The sequence below is a fragment of the Tachysurus vachellii genome, chromosome 18, assembly GCF_030014155.1.
Source record: "Tachysurus vachellii isolate PV-2020 chromosome 18, HZAU_Pvac_v1, whole genome shotgun sequence".
In the NCBI taxonomy this organism is placed as follows: Eukaryota; Metazoa; Chordata; class Actinopteri; order Siluriformes; family Bagridae; genus Tachysurus; species Tachysurus vachellii.
In genome coordinates this window covers 8,939,055-8,957,962 of record NC_083477.1, presented here as the reverse complement: position 1 = coordinate 8,957,962, position 18,908 = coordinate 8,939,055, and the positions used below count along the sequence as shown (strand labels likewise).

The following is an 18,908-nucleotide window of genomic DNA, read 5'->3' as shown; positions in this document are numbered from 1 at the left end:
AGTGAGAAATTTACCGAACCTGTCTTTCCCACCTACAAACAGGAAACCACAGCAACTGAAGACAACATCATGCTCCCCATTAGAGAGAGAGAGAGAGAGAAAGGGGGGGGGGGGGGGATGAGTAACACTGCTGGAAAGGTGATTACTTTGGACAGAGCAGAAAATTTGTAAAGAGCCAACGTTAAAGACTAGGAGTTTATAGACTAGTATAATACTCATGCTGAGAGTTTTAAGAATATGCAGCATTCAGAATATGTGACTAAAAAAGACCACAAACACATGAGCTGAAGCATAATTTAATGGTTAAAAAAAAAGAAACATGCTTTGCCAACCTTCGTCATTCCAAAATTACAGCTCCTCCAAAACAGTAAAACGCTTCTTACATACCCCATTAGTGTTCTTAAAAAAATTTATTAAAATAAAAAAAAAAAGAAAGAAAAAGGAATGACTTTTTTTTGGAGTTCAACCTAAACAAAAACAAAGAAAATGACCTAGATCTGAATTAGTATGTGTGACGTATTGAAATATTACAGCATGTATAAATGTGATTGAGGTAACGTAACATTACAGGTCAATGCATAGTCAAGTCATTGAGATTATATAGTGTGATTACAGAATGCACAGGAAAATAATTTCTGTTAAGTTACATTAGTCTGTACATCAGATTAATTAAAACAAACGGAAATAAAGTTGGTTAAAAAAAAAACAACAACAAAAGGTTAAAATCTCCTCCTTTTGGCTTGAGGTTTAAAACACAGTTTGTGCTTTTTAACTTCTTCCTAGATCATGTGTTCTTCCAGACTATTTCCCATAATTCCACAGCATTCAGGTTTCCTCAGTAAGAGACGCAGCTCTTCTTTAAATGCTGGAATGCTAAATGCTCCAAGAAAACAAGTCCTCCAGAAGTGCCATGTCACAATTTCTGACTGTTAGCCATGTTCCCCAAAATGATAAAGGTGTTAATAATATAACCATAACACATAATATATTATCCTAAAAATCCCTGAAGGGGTGAAATTTCAATCAGTGACTCTATTCAACCCATACTAGTCCAGTAGCGGTGCTAAGATCAGGCACATCCATCTACTTCCTTCAGTATGATGAACATCTCCAGATTCTTCCATGTCCTTTTTTCGCTCAAATTAAAACACTCGACACTGGCACCTTGGTGGATCTTCCTCTCTTAGGGACAATAATCGGTGAATCATCTAAAGAAAACAGATATGACTTTTCAAACCTAGCTGTAATACTGAGCATATTAGAGGAATAATCTTTATCTCAAACATCTTTGGTTGACAAGAATTAACACATTCACATTTCTCTGAATTAACAACCTGTGTGTCTGTTTTTGTAGAACTCCCTTTATTTTTCACTTGCAAATTTCTTTTTTTTTTACACAATTTTCCTCAAAATTATTGGGAGACTTTGCTCTATCATCTTATATTTCTCTTTTGATCTCAAACCAAAAGGTCTTTTATATACATGTATTATTTTTATCTACAGATTTTTAAACTGCTGCTTGTGCTGCATCACTGGGCACTGTAACACAGAATAGCACTAGAGTTTGAGGGGGAGTCGTGGTCTAATGGTTAGAGAGTTTGATTCCTAACCCTAAGGTTGTGGGTTCGAGTCTCGGGCCGGCAATTCCACGACTGAGGTGCCCTTGAGCAAGGCACGGGCGCCGCAGCATAAATGGCTGCCTACTGCTCTGGGTGTGTGTTCACTGCTGTGTGTGCACACTTTGGATGGGTTAAATGCAGAGAACGAATTCTGAGTATGGGTCACCATACTTAGCTGTATGTCACTTTCACTTTCCATCTGTCCTTAATGCATGCATGAGCCCAGACTAGTGCTGCTTTGATTGACAGGGGAGAGACAGAGAGAGTGCTATCACTTCCACCATGAGAACACTGGCAGTTTTGCTCTTTTGGACTCCCAGGCAGGAATGGACAGGCTGTGACGTCGTCATTTGTACATGATTTACAAGTGATGGCAGCTGGATAAATAGAGATAACAAATGTTGCACAGATCATTTTAGTGTTCCTGGCAAGTAATCCACTCACCTGAGGGAACATAGTTCTCTGCAAGGTGTCTGTCTTTTTCAATAAAAATGGCTGTAGTGAGGAAAAAACCTCCGCCCACGACGGCAACAAAAGAACAGAGCAGGAGGGAGATCTGCAAGGAGCGGAACTGCCACATGTAAGAGTCCGCCTGTTTCAGTGAGTCGGACACCTAACACATGGAAATGAAATCAGTGAATTATTAATAGAGCAAAACAACAGATTAAACTGATTATTTCATTGTTTGGGTAACAAAGTGACACACACCACTCCTATGAGGTAGGGACTCCCAGCATCTCCCAGCAGGTGAGAGAGGACAATCTGGAATGCCTCTGCGGTAGAGCGCCGCGTGGGGACGACAACATACTTGGGGGGACAGAAAAAGATCCATGATAAATCTTTAATGCCACACTTCAGTTTAAAATAAATATAAGCAAGCAGAGAAGGAAGCTCACCAGAAGGATGTCAGCCACAATGGCCCAGTTCATAGACAAGAACATCTCACCAAAAAAGATGAAGACCTGATTCAAACAAGAAATATACAAAAAGGTCAACCCAAGACATTGCTACATTTAAGGAGGCAAAAGTAGGTACACACACGCACACTCAGGATGGATATGACTTGATAATGCTAAACATTATAAACATGGGGTTCATGTATTGCTAGCAGTGTAAGGCAGACTCACATAGGTAGCTATGGTGCTGCCCTGGGCAAAGACGATTGACAGATAAAGGAAGGGAGCAGCGAGGAGGAGGCCAGCAGCACACACCAGTGGATCTGCACGTGGTGTTCTTTTCCTCAGATGCTGACTGACTGCGGCACCCATCCCTACACCCAACACTCCCGTCACACACGTGATGATGCCAAAATACAGACTAGAGACAACAGAGTCAGAGTATTAGAACATTCAGACACTGGGCCACAATTAATAGGATAGGCATAGTGTGTGTGTGTGTGTGTGTGTGTGTGTGTGTGTGTGTGTGTGTTTCTCTGTCTATTAAAAATACAAGAACTGGCCCTGAGACAAACAAAAGAAAAAGTTGGAACTGTCACCATGACAACAGTAAGAGCAGTGTGTCAAGAGTTATGCTGAAGAAGATGAGGTTGAACACACACTGTTACCAGTAAAGTGACAACAATGCACTAATCAATTCTGTAACATCAGTGTACCATATGATATAAGGAATGTTACTACTACGTCCAGTGTAATGCAACAGGAGCTGCATTAAGGTGTCACTGTGTTCCCTGTGAGTGCGTGTGTGTGTGTGTGTGTGTGTGTGTGTGTGTGTGTGTGTACACATGTCAGAGGTGTCACCTGTCAGAGGTGTCACAGGGCTCCTGGATGCATGGCTGCTTCTCCCCAGTGAAGACTGCTGCTCTGAAGAGGAAGGCAGGAGCCCAAAGAGCAAGTGATCCTGTGACGAAAGCCACTGCCGTAAAACCAAACGTCGACAGAACAAAACTCTTACTGCAAAAACATAAAAAATAAAAACAACAGATGGGTTAGTTATGAGATGTATATAAGAGGCTCCTGAACAGAGCAAAAGAAAAGCATTCATCCTACTTAGAATCCCGTCAATGACAGAACCACCCATGACCTACAGACTTTGAGTGTGGTAGGAGTGGCATAGTCTCTATCCCCTGTCAATCACAGTGACACTAACCACTTGCAGGCATCTGAGAGTTCATGTATGTGGAAGAGGGCAGATAGATCTGTGGTGCAACTTGAGTGGCAGATCAAAAAGATGAGGAGTTAAGTATCACATGTCCCAGAGGAAGAAGGTGTTTGCTCTACTCTTGCCAGTCATGTCAATTTTCTTGACTGGCAAGTTTTACAGGTTGTCTATAATATAATAATTTAAGCAATGAATCAAGGATTACAGAATGACAACAAAAGGCAAGTGTTATTAAATAGTTATAAAGTGTACATAATGTCCAAGCTGCAAAATCAGAACACTACTGACTTCTTGAAGAGAGCTTTCATGTCAGCAAGCCAGCTGGTCCTGTGCAGGGTGCGTTCGGGTCGAGATTCTATAGCACCACGCTTGGGCTCCTTCACCACACAAATCAACAGCAGCACAGCTAAAAGTCCCAGCGCAGGTGTAACCTAACAGTGAGTGAGACACAGGCATGGAGGTGTTAGTACAAGTCATTACAAGTGTGAATGTCACATCAGAGTGAAACTGTAAGTTTGCAGATGGAACATGATGTGCTAATAGACTTACCCTCAGAGCCCAGTGCCAGTCTCTCGCCCTTTTATCCACTGCTGATCCCACTATATAGCCCAAGCCACTGAAAAAGAGAGAGGGAGAGAAAATAAATGATCATCATTTATATGGTAAATTTTGAAAGACAGAAAAATAGATATTTTTTGCAGACAACCTGAACATTATCGAACATTAAAAGCAGTAAAAGCATTTTCAAAACTAACAAGCACTAAAAGGTAGCATGGCATGTTTCTGCCAAAACCTTTCATCCTTTCAAGAAATTAAACAGGATGAAAACTATAAGCATTCTATATGAGGTCCTTTCTATAACTGTGTCATAGAAAGTGAAAACAAGAAATGTGATGCACAATGAGGATGCTGCAGGAGTGCACAAAGTAAATGGACAACAACAGGTTTAGAAGCTTAAAGTCATATGTTCATTTTACATCATGGATATCATTTCCTCCAAAATATGTTAAGAAATTCCTTAGGTTCAAATGACACTTTTACAGACTTTACGGACAAGCACAAGTACTGTGTATAAAGAACAACAAATCTCAACAATTTCAACCTCAGTTGTGTTGCTGCATGCTTGCCACGTCACGTTTTTCATTTGATTTTACATTATGGTTACGGTGTCTGATTTACAACGGAAATGAAAAACAGGAAGTCATCCATGAACTGTGAAGTCATCCCCCAACTCTTATAGCTGAGGAAACCTTCAGTTCCTCAAAAGATTTCTCAATCACTGTGTATGCTTATGATTTGTAAGGCTTTATTTAGTGTTTTGAATGAGATATTCCCATAGGGACCCAGGAAAGTAGATCTTTTTTTTAAAGATACTGATCAATAACTGCTGTACTATTCTCTAACACTCGATGAACACTATACCCCGAAATACAAATTCAAACATTCAAAGAAATTCATTAGGCTTGTTCACAGATCTTCATCGGTCAACTGTTGTAGTGGTTAAAAAAAACCACTTTACAGTTCAGAGAGGAAACACTTCTCTCACCTGCCCACAGGAATGGCAAAGTAGAAGACAGAGAGCATGGCGGTTCTCTTCTCCTTGATGAAGAGGTCTGCAATGATGGTGGGAGCGATGGTGGAGTAACTGGCCTCACCGACCCCCACAAGCCCCCGCGTCAGCAACAATGCCCAAAAATGCTGCCACACAGAGACAGACAACAATTATTCAGTCACTTAATCATACCCTAAAATTATAAAGACATACCTTATCTCTGATGTTGTTTAGTATGCAAATGTAAGTAAAACTCATGAGTCACTATAAGGGAAAAAGTTTAGTTATGCTACTAACATCTCTGGCGACATAGGAACTGGCTAATGTCACTAAGGACCAGAAGCTGATGCCCACACACATGATCCACTTCCTGTTGTACCGGTCACCCAGATAACCAAAGACTGGTGCAAGAATCATGTAGCTGCAGATAAAGACTGAGAGAACAAGGGATACAGTAAGTTTTGGTGCTCATGGCAAATACATTCATGACCATCACAATCATCATCATCGCCACCAAGATCATACCAGTCTGGAGCAGCCCAGATTTGCCATCACTGATGTTGAAGAACTTCTCAATATCCGGAAGCACACCTACATGAAACGAAACCAGATTTACAAATTTGTCAAATTAGAAAGTGTTTACTGTTCAGCTTCCTTCATATTTGCACAAACAAACAAATATACTGGGAAATCTGAATTTTGGAAGAAAGCTTTTAGTTTGTCCAGAGATCATTTATAGATTAAGTTCAATTCATTCATTATATTTGTACAGTGCTTTTATTGATGGACATATTACATTTTTATCTGTTTAGATATAAAAACATTTAAGATTAAGGTGATTTGTTTAATTGTGATTTCATGATTAAATAAAATGTTAAAGACTGTGGGTCCTAATGTCAACTGGGTACAGTATATAGAGATCCCTGTACCACATTACAGCTCTATCTGCCTGGGACCCAGCCATTCAGTGATTCAGTGATATTGATCGTGCATTACAACACATGAGTGGGAGATCATGCGAGCCTCACACATCGCTCAGAGTAATGATGAATGCTGTTAAGAAAAAAAGCACTGCCTAAAATTTCATTTCACATGATTCCGGTGCTGCCAATTTCCAGTCTATTCCTTCTCACTTTATTCAGAAACTTCTACAGTATTTAAGAACGATAGAAAATAACCTTGAAATGGTATTTCAGAAAAGTGATTTAGAGCAGAAGATTTGGATAACTGCATCATTTAGTTTGCATTTTTAGAGCCTAGACTTTTGTTTTCTTTAAAATAAATTAGGTCCAACTTGTATAATGTGTGTGCACTCTGTTGTATATATCATTATACCTGCTACAGTGAATCTGTCCATATAGTTCAGCAAGTTGATGTAGCAGAGGACCACCACGGTCATCACTGCTCTCTTATTGGACACTCCACTCGGACTCTCTGCCTCCGGCTGATTCGAATGCCCCTCTCCCTTTATATCTGTCCCCTCCTCCTCCTCATCAGAGAAGAAGGGTGTGGTGTCTGTGGTCGGCTCGGCAAATGACATCGCTGTTGTACACACACAGAGGTGAGAGAGAGATAATATACATTAAAAAGAGATTTACTAATGGCACATCAAAAAGAGCCTAAAGCATTAATAATAATAAAAAAAAAAAAAAAAAAAAAAGTAAACTTGTGTGCTCTGATCCTTAGAAATCGAGTCATAAAGCAGAAGTGTACAGGTAAGGTGGTCTGTGACTTCCCATAATCAAACCAAGTACATGTGAAACTTAAAGCTACAAAGTGTTCATCAGGAATATGTCTGCATACAATGTTTAAATGAAACCTGAGAAACTTTAGCTTCAAAAGTTTAAACCGAGATTTTAATAGAAAAAACGAATGCTGAACTACTTGCACTTTCTCAAACTATTCAATCTAGATAAAAAATGTGTGCATGAATGTGCAGACACAGTCACCCAAATGTACAGGACAAATTCATTTGTTTGAAAAACTAAATTGAGAGTTTGTAGAAAGTGCCTCTATATGGTCCTGTACCTTTTCTTTACAAAAATCACAGAATGACTGATTAATGAAACAGTCAACTGCTACAACTGAATGTCGACTTATTTTGTATTTGTTAAGCAACGTATGGAGCCAGGTCTCATGAAATGTTAATAATAAACAAAACCAAACAAATACGTAAATAAAAAGAATCAAGACCAGTTTTAAAATATAGTGTGAAAGACTGGAAACCCTTTGGATAGACTGCAAACAAACATTTTAACAAGCAGGTCATTTAGTGTGTCAGATTTTACAAAAGGAGCCTTTGATTTTTAAGTAAAGACAAACATCTTGTTAATGAAGAACTAAACAGCGGATCATCTCTCATTAATTGCACACACACAGTTTTCCTTTACAGTGACAATTACAGTCACACATCTTGTGGAGACTCGCTGTTGACCCGTTTCTTTTTGACATCTGAAATGATGCCGTATATCAAGCATCACCTTCTTATCATGAGAAAGCCTCATAACAAGTCTATTTATCCTCATGATTTTGCCTGATGTTTCACACTACAGCAACTGTTGGTTGTTTTTTTTGTAACTTTCTTGTCACCTATGGAAGAAAATGCAATCTTTTGTGCTGTGTAATCACTGGTTTCTAATCAGACTGCTTATATGGTACAAAGCTGCATTTATTTCTGCTGACTAGACGTCTCCATATCCCGAATATTGACCAACATCTAGTGGGAAGAACAGCACAGCAGCTGACTCCTTTAAGATAAAAGACGTTATGTCATATTTCACAAGGCTTAATATTATAATTCTACCCACATTTCACACACTTTACCTGACAAGGAACAACATTTCGGGGTCTTTCTACAACATTAAGCCGCGTTTATCTCGTATTACACTATGAAGCAACGTCACTGTCTTAAATAAACAAATAAACAACATTTAGTATATTCAAAAGAAAATGTGACAAAGAGAGTCGAAGGACATTACGTGTTGATTAGACGCAAAATTTAAAAAAAAAGGACAGTTGTTGATGGTGTGTTTGTGTCTATCAGAAGCATCAGGAGTCCAGTTGTTTACCTGTAATATAGTGGTGAAGTCAGTCCGTCTACAGCACTTACACGCTGCCTCTTCAACGCCTAGCTGAAGCAGAGCTACTGGTTTATTCGTATAACCGTTACACTGACCCACAAAAACCAAAAACAACCCGATAATATAACCGTCTCTTATTTTGTTGTCCCGTTGTCGCTCTGATACGGCACTATGGCGCCGCCATATTGAATCAGCTCAGAATTTTCGTTACGTCCTCTCTCTTTTTTTTTTTTTTTTTACATCATTCACTGTGATTGGCCAGAAACGTCGACATCTGTGTAAGTCCCGCCCCTTTACAAAACATGCCTCTATAATAATTAGAACCAGAATCAGGTTTATTGCCAGGAACTGTAGGTTCTACATGTACAGGAATGTGTCTTGGTTTTATATATATATATATATGTATATATATATATATATATATATATATATATATATATATATATATATATATATATATATATATATAAAATATATAATATATATATATAATATATTATATAAAATAATAATATATGTTAAATATATAATAATATAATAATAATAAATAATATATATAAATAAATAAAATATAAATATATAATAATAAAATAATATATGTTAAATATATTACAACTGAAAGAAAAAAATAATTGTACATTAGTGCAGGATATATATATATATATATATATATATATATATATATATATATATATATATATATATATATATATATATATATATATATCCTGCACTAATGTACAATTAATTTTTTCTTTCAGTTGTAATATATTTAACATTAAGATAACACAAAGATTTGCAAAACAATTCATGTATTATTCTTGTTTATATCCAATTGTTTTGCAAATCTTTGTGTATGTGTGTGTGTGTGTATATATATATATATATATATATATATATATATTCACATACACAAAAATTTGCAAAACAATTGGATATAAACAAGAATAATACATGAATTGTACACTAATGCAGGATGTGCAAATATACAATTAGAAATGTTAAATATATTGCAACTGAAAGAAAAAATTAATTGTACATTAGTGCAGGATATACAACAGTGGACCAGTGTAATAAAGGAAGGTGCATAAAAACAGTCAGATTTGTGAATGTTTAATGTAATGTGTCTGAGCAGTGGTGGGGTAGTTTATTAATGTACAAGGAGGCGAATAACAGACCATGCTGGGTCCTGGGTGTTGTTGATTAGGCCAGTTGCAGATGTAAAGAAACTGTTTTTGTGGAGTTTAAGTGTTTATAGACCGCAGCCTTCCACAAGAGAGAAGTCCCTCAAAGAGATTTTGCCCAGGATGAGAAGGGTCAGCCACAATCTTAACTGCCCTCTTCAGGGTCCTGGAAGTGTACAGATCCTGAAGAGGTGGTAGATTGCAGCCGGATTACCTTCTCAGCAGAGCGAATGATGGTCTGCATTCGGCTCTTGTCTTTGCCAGTGGCAGCAGAGTACCAAATGGTGATGGAAGAGCTGAGTATAGACTCAACAATGGAGGTGTAGAAGCAAATACAAATGACATGATTGCGTGACGATGACAAACAGAAGCATGACACATTTTGACAATAACAAGGGGCCTAATTTGTTACAAAACATAAAAACTAGGTCTCTAATAAATAGTTTATGTATTCAGATATACGCATAAAATGAATCTAGGCTGTAGATGGCAAAAGATTTTGTATGCCCCGGTGAATATATATTTTTGTTTTTAAAGATTTAATCCTAATTTGTAATGTTTTCTCTGATTGAGTGAGAGTAACTTCTAAAACAAAACATTTAATCGGACAAATTAGCAAATCAAATAGATAATCAACCCAGTCAGTGATCATTTTAAACTGCACACATTTCTTGCCCTTCCAAAAGTACTTATACTTATGCTTAATTTCAGTTAACACAGACCAATTCAACACGACAATGTATTACAGCAAGTCTTTTATTAGTCACTAAAAACTATACACATGATTAAATTAGACAGCATTATCTGCACAAACATACTCAAATCTAAACCTCAAGAAGTATATAAAGGCAAATGAGGCAACTGATATGAAACAACAAAAATTAGTTGTAAAAATGTTGTAAAAATTAGGCCCAGACATCAATTACATCACCATCCTCCATATCCAGCTGTGAAGGTGTCTGATTGAGTTTCACCTTTAACCCATCGAAGAGAAATGTGACCCTGTGCTTAGAAACAGCAGACAGACCTTTAGTGTACTGAGACAGGACGGAATCCAGAGGAGCATTCTGAGTGGTAGAGAGAGTACAAAATCAATAAAAATGACATTAAGTCCTCCAAAATAAAACACCAATAAATAAATATATAAATATATCTGGAATTTCACTCACCTTATGTAAGGAATATTCCTTTGCAGATCCCTTTTCTTTGCCCTGCAGTCGCACGGTGATGACATCACAGCTGCTTTCATCTTCTTTGTTGTCAGTAATCAAAAGACAGTCTGATAGCACAGGCACAAAAGGCAAGATGTAGAGAATAGTGTCAGCCATGATAATTAATGACTATTGACTATAAAATGATCAATCACTCACCTATGATGTCTGCAGTGCAAAGATCTAACTGTGTGATTGTGGCGTGCACTGGAAGCTTATCATCATTCCTCAATAGCAGTATTTTAGAGGGTGGGACTTTAAGTTTGACAGATAACTGAGCTACAGCCTTGCTCAGAGGATCTGTCTGCAAATTTAAAACAAATGTAAAATTATAAAATTGATATTAAGTAATATTAAGATTTAAGATTACTGTCATTCTGCTGAGGGAAGTAACCTCAAATATAGTTTCGCTTGCTCTTATCAACAATCACATTACACAGTACACTGTCTTATCACTGTAAGAAAACTCTCCATCTTACTGAAAGCACTGAAATTTTGTGCATTTCCTGTTGCCAGCGAAATTTCAGTGAGATTTCTTGGGCGCGTTTTCTGCGCTTAGGCTTGGCTGGGTGTCTTTTCTGTTTATCCTCAGAGGAACTGATTATAATGTCATCCTTGCCACACAGGAGCGAGCTCGGTGCATCCAGTTTCTGGTTAAGAGATCTAAAACAATGAAATATTCTACAATGAATTCTTCAGCTTAAAAAATATTTGATTTGTATTAAAACCCTAAGTACAGAAAGGCAAACAGTAATTCTAAGTAAAAAAACATATCAAATGCTTAATATGCTAATTAAATGCAATGAATAACCCACATTTAGTAAACAAACCGTTCAATAATTTACTCCATCATTCTTGTATAAGTATCATTAAAGTCACAAGTGAAACTCACTGAGGTTTATCTGGTCTTGGTTCCTCATCAGAGTCACTCAGGTTTATGCTGAATGGCTTGTTTTTACTCCTGGACAGAGATGAAGGCCACTGCCTGACTTCTTCACTGACATCTATCCATCCACAAACATAGCAGCATTGGCTTCTTTATCCATACACAATTATATAGATAAAGTGAACCTACTACATGACACTAAATGACATGTTTGGTATTGGGATTATGTGATCATAAATAGGGATGTGGTAGCCTAGTGGTTAAGGTGTTGGACTGCTGATCAGAAGGTCATGAGTTCAAGTCCCAGGCCCACTAAGCTACCACTGTTGAGCTAGTGTTAAATTGCTAGTGTTGGTATCCTGCTACCTGTGCACTTTTTTTGTGTGAAAAGGGTTGGTTTCTTTTGACGGCTCCTGGTGACCTGAAATCAAATCAAATGACTGTCACAGTTTCTGCAACCTTTATGACTGACCAAGTTATGTGTGTGACATCCTTTAAGAGGCAAGCAAGTAGTCTGCTTAGTCAAAGCATTCTCAAAGAAAAGTGACAAAAAAAAAAAATATGTTGAAATTTATTTTTTCATACCCTGTAGTGAAAAATATAAAGAAAAAAAAAGGAATAAAAACCCTTGCTGAGAAAATATGGCTAGCAAACACATAAAGGCAGTGAATAAATGACCATTTATTGGTGTTAGTACTGTACCTTATTGGAGTAAAGGGGCGCAGGCGTGATGGCTGAAGGTTCGAGGATACGCCTTCGTTTGGAAGGTGGGTTTGTTCGATTCAGTGCAATAATCTCAACATCACTGTCACATCCCTAGATCAGACCAGGGGGAAATAAAGGAACAAAATCATGAGCGTATGGACTCCATTCAGTCTTTATAATCCTATCAAGGATACTGAGAGTAGACACACTATATAGTGTTTATATAAAAATAATATAGTGTTATTATGGTGCTAGCAAGCTAAATACAGACGTCTGTAAGAGAAGAATCACAGAAAGACTTCCGCACAACATGGAAAGATTAACAATAAACCATAAGCGTTGCATTATTATAGAGTAGCCCCAGTAAACATTAGTAAACCTACCGCTTCAGCCATGTTTAAATTCCCCGCATCACCGTCATGGGAAGGTAGAAATGAAGTCTCAGCCAATAGCAGTTCAGAACGGACCCGGAAGTGTCGGTTGAAAGCGAAGATTTAATTCAAATATATGTCTATTACACATAAACAGTAAGCAGAAACTACACAACAATCTTGAAAAACGTTTCTTTATTTTGTTACACTGCATATCTGCAGTCGCTTTCTTTGGCCCCACACTGGCAGGAACGTTGTACAAAAACACTTGACCTATAAACATCCCAAGTTATGCTAATTCACAATTTATACCAATGATAATCCAAGAGTCATGAACAAATAGAAACACACATTTATCCCATCCCAGGTACATTTTAATCAGCGCTGGTATTCAACTGTTCTGTCCTGGTCTCTCCATTTGGTGACGTAGTGACTATATGCAGCAGGTGTCTGATTCTACACCAGTCCTCCTAAATCAAGACCACTTAATCAGGTCCAGATCCAGGTCCAGATCCAGGTCCAGATCCAGGTCCAGATCCAGGTCCAGATCCAGGTCCAGATCCAGGTCCACCGTCTTCTTCCTCACTTTTTCTTGTTCTCCTTACAGGCTACAACATATCTTTGGGCTACGTTGAGAGGCGGTGAGTAGCCATCTGCGTAGGACGTATCTTCAAACAGCACATAGTAATCATCCTGGGGCTGCAATTTAAATGACAAAAAAATAGTTATTACTTACTTATTAGATTCAGTTACAGAGACCATTTTGGTCTCTGTTCTTGTCACAAGTTATAGAAATGTACGATATCCTATATACATTCAGCCTTATACTTTCTTCCTGGGTGAAAGCATAACTAAAAAAATGTAGTTACATTATAAGTAGAGGAAATCGTTCTTTCATTTGAAGATACACAGCTATTAGATTGTCCTGTAACAAAGATAACAGACATTTAGCACTTTGGACAGAGTGCTAGTTCTAGTGTCTAATTTTGAACTTTTTCTATGCGTCTGTCACCAAAATCAGGTTCAACAACAAAATGCTGCTGGTGTAGGACCAGTATCTGGTGATGTTACAGGCTTGGGGCAGGTAATATTTTATCACCATTCATTTCCATGACTGGCATTACAATGAGATCTGAGGAGTCCACCGAGTTTAAAACATTAATGTTGACAAATATTTTAACTAATATCAAATCAATAACCTGAAGATGAATAGAGTGTTTACTTAATATAATTATTTTGTAATATTAACATATATTGTTACATTATCTCAACTGTCATGAATACTTTTTTTTGTGAACTATTCCCCAATTTGCCACAATTCTAACATTTTCACAATTATAGCATGGGTATCACATTTGTTCCCTGACCCCTGTCCTGGACAGTGATCCTGTAAATCCATTTCTATTATTTTAAACCCAAACCATTTAAGAGTAATCGGAATAATGTATCTAAGGTTATATTCCATGAGATTTCTGAAACTTAATGTTGGGAACCTGAGTGATTTAATTTTGGAAGCTAAAATATGTTCTTCTCAGAAATACACCTTATGTTCTCAGAAATACACAATTTTCTACAACTGTCTTTATTTGTATGCTGTGATTCACCACTTTTCCCAGACGTTTAGTTCAGTGCTCACCCGGTGTGGGGGATTATGAATCAAGGCTCTGTAGAAGCAGGTGGTTTGTGGGTAAAGAGCCAGCACCAGCTGATCTTTGCTGAACAATGCCTCGGGGTCTGTCTCTGGGTTGGCTTTCCACTGTGGCAGAGGGATGATTCTTCTTCGACTTAGAGTGTGTCTCCTAGTGCAACAGAAGAGAGTCACGGGAGAGAACACACAGCCATGAAACATGAAAAACTCTTCAAAATATACAATGGTAGTTTTAGATGAATGTAAATTACAGCCGGTACTGTTGTATAAATGTAAACATTAGAGACGCCACTTACTCCTTTCCTTCTTCATCAATGTCATCTACTTCATACCTAAGAAAAGAATGACGTTACAGTCAGAAGAAAAATATAACTAACAGATACGTTTCTGATTAGCTTTAACCTACAGCTCCAACCTACTAAAAATCCCAGTTCTACAGACTTTCAAGTGGTAGGATAGTTGTTATCACTATTATTATTGTAAATAGTTACTTGTTGGTGGAGTGGTTGTAGCTGACGACTTCTGCCAGGATCCACTGTTCATCGCCATCCACAGCCTTCACCCGAGCTGCTACCTTATCACCCTGCTTTGCCACGTAGTCACTGCTCGCGGGTATCGCTCCACACAGAGGGGGTGGACTAAAGCAGAAAAACAACAGGAACAGAAGAGTTACGCTTCACTTCTCCTCTGTTAGGATAATCAAAGGACGGAAAAGTGGAGAATACGAGCCGTTACCTTTCACCTGGTTTGCCGATCCATAGAGGAAGCGTCATTGCAGATTGCTGTAACAGGGTCATTAGTACACCTCTGCGCATGGTCTTCCTGGGTGGGTCACTGTCGTTGTACACCCCTGCCATCTTCGCAGCTAAGAGATGAGAAAGAGGTCGAGGTCATGTCTGTCAGAAACATACTTATGTACTACCAAAGGTTCTAATAACAATGACATTTCTAAGGACTTCATATGGTTCCTGCTTTGCTTAAGTCATAATACATATGAAGAGCATAAACACCTAAATATTGAGAGCTAAACCCTTACACTGAAACACACTTTGAATAACTCACCGATACGTCTCTCTTCCAGGAGTGATTTAATTTCTGCAATCTTGTCAAGAGCGTGGCGCAATATACTGCAGAATATATGAAAAACTTATTTTATATATAACTGTTATATATAAGGTCACCAAAAAAGTAGAACCGTGTGTCCTATACCACAAGATGGAGCTCTCTGTTTACAGTCCCTCAAAATCCAAATAAAATAAAACAGATTTGTTCTGTAGTGTTTAGTTACTACGTTCAACTGATTTGTGCATCCAAATATTTGGCTGGTGAATGGTGCATGTGTACTATGTTGTATTTACCTGCATTCAGCCTCTGCATCTGCTTTTGCTGTGGTGTATAGTCCACGCAGCTTTGTTCGATAGTAAGGAGATGCTGGAGAAAGAAAAAGTTCTGATGTTCTTATGTATTGCTAGTTAGTACAGAATAATGTTTAATTAAGTAAATAAAATGAAAAATGCTGATAATGTATGATTAATGTTGACTCACTTTTGTTTTCTGTCTGCATCCTTTCATGTGTCTTCTGGATATTGAGTAGGTTGTGTTCGCTGCGTGAGCGCTCCTCCTGAAAATCAGTGAATAAATGAGAGGGGGGGAAAAACACTAAAAAACAAATTCCCTATGTTTGACTATTTTTATTTTTTATTTTAACACAATAAACAGCCAGATGAAAAGTGCTGGAAAGGGAAAAGATTTTTTTTTAGTGTACAAAGTGTAAGAACAGTGTGTAAAAGGTCACATAATCTCAAGCAAATATTGACATGAAAGCTGGTTCAGATTCATACATATGGTAATAATTAATCACTAATTGTAAATTACAAAATAAAAAACTAATACATAATTAAAATGATAGGAAATGAATCTGTGTAGAACCTGATGATTGCAGTCAACCTACCAAATAAACTGATATTAAATAGTTATTGATAACAGTCTGTGGAATTCATTTAAAGAGCTTAAATAAAACAAATCCATTCAATCAGTGCAATTCATTTCAATGCTGATGTGTTTCCTTTACTGATTAATACACAGTCACCCCTGCTTATGATTCCTGTGTGCTTTGGATTTCATCTGTTGTGCTACCTATCCATCATTATATTTACATTTATTTGTCCTATTCCGATCATATCTATTCATTCTGATTCACGAATAACTCATTTCATGTCCTCTTTATTTAGTTTTATTTATTATGCCCTTCTTTTGTCATAACTCTTATTTCTTTCTTGAGTTTCATGATTTATCAGCCAATCATGTAGCACCAGTGCAAAACATAAAAGCAAAAGATGCAACAGATCAGCAGTTTCTGAAATTTTCATACTAGACAATCTTTGACAGAGATCCTATTTTTCTTCATTATGATGTTTGATGTTAACATTAACTGAAGCTCTTGATCAGCATCTGCATGATTGTAGTCATGTAATTTGATTGGCTGATTGTGTAACTGGACAAATGAGCAGGTGTACAGGCGCATTAGATGAATGGTGGATGTTATAACTGGTAAAGATTAACACGAGGTAAACATTCACCTGAGTTTGTTTGATTAGTTGATGGAGCTCAGTCAGCAGCTCAGCAATTTTGGTATCTTTAGACACTAAAGCCATTGAGTCTGCAACAAAACAGATCACAAGTTTCATTTATACTATAAGAATTGTGATGAAGTAAATAAAGTAAACCAACTTGAGTGTGAATGCGAGACAACTGGCTCTGAATGTAATTTTCCTTTATTCTCATTGCATTACTGTACATTACAGAAATAAATGATTTGCTCTACACCAGTGCACATTTCATTTCTTAGATTTGCATTAACTGAGTGAATGCAATGTATGTAGTATATTGAGAATATACAACGCATGTTACAGCACCTGCACTGTGCCTTAGTCAAACATATCACCGACTCTTTCTCAGTCGCTAAATGAGAATAAACGTTAACGCGCAGCCTCACTAAGGCACACAACACTGCTAGCATTAGCATTAGCATTCGCATTATTCGTACGGGTGCAGTTTAATCAATATTTATAACTCTTATCATTTTAATGCCTGGTTTAATAACGCAATGTCCAGATTTCTACGCGACTGGCAATGCGCCAGAACCTTAATTAATTATAAACGTCCGTACCTCTGTTTAGAAGGTTTATTTTCGATTTTGATTCGGGTTGGTTAGCTAATCGAGCAGGCCTTTTACGGGAGCTTGGAAGGGACAAGCTGTGCAGGGCTTGTTTTGAAAACGCGTCCCCAAAACTCTTCCCCTGACTGATTACAATTTTTTTTTTATAGATGCATTACGTGCCTCCTCCATTGTGTCTGTCGCAGGTGGATAGTTGGTTTCATTACAGGATATTTTTCTGTTTCTTTTCAAAATCAGATTTGTTTTCAAGTAACTCAAGTAATATGTGCAATGATCCCCAGAACAGCTTAAAAATTTGACTTGTTTTAAGATATTTGACCCTAACACCAAAACATAATCTTTTGTTGTCTATTAAAAATAGTTTTATAGAAATAAAATGAAGTTTTTAGTTTTTAGGGCAAATTAACTGTATTCTACTTACTGAAATGTTTCAGATCCTTTAACTACATTACTATAGTTATAGGTATATAGATATAGATAGATAGACAGATAGATAGATAATCTACATAAATATATCTGACATCGTGAGAGTCCAAAGTTTGATGGCATGATAATGAAAAGTTAATTTTAAACAGGGTTGTAATAAAAACAGGGTGGTCCTGACCTCAGAGTGAGAGAGGAATGTTTTTAGTGCAAAAAGCTGCTAGCTGAGGATTGCTTAGCGCAGTTAATAATGTAAATATTTACTGTACGAAGTCCTTCACTCTGACATGACATCAGTTAGACTTACATCCAAGAACCTGATCATGAGACCAGGAATGGAAATGAAATGGAAATTTCATTTTCAAACCAAATGGAAATGAAAAAGCTGAGACAAGAGCTCAGAACAATAAGTCAGAGAAAGGAAATGCGAGAATAATTTACACAATGATATGGCAGTTTTAGATAAGACTGAGTTTAACTGTACCTAGAAGTTCATGCCTAGATGTTTTTCAGAACATCTAGAAATAAAAACAAAAACAAAACAAAACAAAACAGAAATAATCTAATAAAAATGATAAGAGTCAGCACTAAATGGTGGTGTGTATGAGAGACGGAGAGCCCGAGGCAGGCATGCAGCAGGAGGAGTTGTACAGTTTGTCCTTCTGGTGTTGAGCTGTGCTTTGGACATGAAACAGGAAATATGCAGAGGAGTGTCTGCTGTGTACACACTCTCTGACTGTACTCATAAACAGATGGTGCAGCTTGGGCTGTGGAATAATCCAGACTTCAGTACTAAAACTCACTCAATAGCTATTTTTCAACATCACTGTGGTCAAACCCAAAACACGGGGCATTTACAGGAAGCCACATTCCTCTAAAAATAGACAATAATGAACTGTTCAGTTGAACACAACTCACTGAATGTGAATCAGA

The 18,908-nt window shown here is 37.4% G+C and overlaps 3 protein-coding genes across 5 annotated transcripts; all 3 read right to left on the bottom strand.

Moving 5' to 3' along the window:
• Positions 1-280: 280 nt before the first annotated feature.
• Positions 281-8,575, bottom strand: spns1 (SPNS lysolipid transporter 1, lysophospholipid). 2 transcript variants are annotated; one of them, XM_060892655.1, is made up of 13 exons: positions 8,358-8,575; positions 6,625-6,834; positions 5,815-5,880; positions 5,587-5,723; positions 5,284-5,435; positions 4,287-4,353; positions 4,026-4,168; positions 3,377-3,529; positions 2,747-2,936; positions 2,516-2,581; positions 2,328-2,426; positions 2,064-2,232; positions 281-1,208 (listed from the first exon to the last, which is right to left on the bottom strand). In XM_060892655.1, the coding sequence occupies exons 2-13, from the start codon at positions 6,827-6,829 to the stop codon at positions 1,138-1,140; spliced, it is 1,518 nt and encodes a 505-aa protein (XP_060748638.1). In that variant the 5' UTR covers positions 6,830-6,834; positions 8,358-8,575; the 3' UTR covers positions 281-1,137. The 2 variants fall into 2 exon arrangements, with proteins under 2 accessions (XP_060748638.1, XP_060748637.1); XM_060892654.1 differs by having other exon boundaries at positions 6,625-6,831.
• A 1,811-nt stretch (positions 8,576-10,386) lies between these two features.
• On the bottom strand, positions 10,387-12,814 carry nfatc2ip (nuclear factor of activated T cells 2 interacting protein). The gene is made up of 8 exons (XM_060892292.1): positions 12,739-12,814; positions 12,353-12,466; positions 12,017-12,071; positions 11,657-11,768; positions 11,244-11,427; positions 10,924-11,068; positions 10,723-10,832; positions 10,387-10,620 (listed from the first exon to the last, which is right to left on the bottom strand). Exons 1-8 carry the CDS (start codon positions 12,748-12,750, stop codon positions 10,459-10,461), a joined length of 894 nt encoding a protein of 297 aa, XP_060748275.1. The 5' UTR covers positions 12,751-12,814; the 3' UTR covers positions 10,387-10,458.
• Positions 12,815-12,906: 92 nt separating this feature from the next.
• sgf29 (SAGA complex associated factor 29) lies at positions 12,907-17,661 on the bottom strand. 2 transcript variants are annotated; one of them, XM_060892293.1, is made up of 11 exons: positions 17,544-17,661; positions 16,954-17,033; positions 15,920-15,995; positions 15,733-15,805; positions 15,437-15,501; positions 15,110-15,239; positions 14,866-15,012; positions 14,671-14,706; positions 14,363-14,525; positions 13,292-13,425; positions 12,907-13,255 (listed from the first exon to the last, which is right to left on the bottom strand). In XM_060892293.1, exons 2-10 carry the CDS (start codon positions 17,026-17,028, stop codon positions 13,309-13,311), a joined length of 882 nt encoding a protein of 293 aa, XP_060748276.1. In that variant the 5' UTR covers positions 17,029-17,033; positions 17,544-17,661; the 3' UTR covers positions 12,907-13,255; positions 13,292-13,308. The 2 variants fall into 2 exon arrangements, with proteins under 2 accessions (XP_060748276.1, XP_060748277.1); XM_060892294.1 differs by lacking the exon at positions 17,544-17,661 and adding an exon at positions 17,290-17,336.
• Between the last annotated feature and the right edge of the window lie 1,247 nt (positions 17,662-18,908).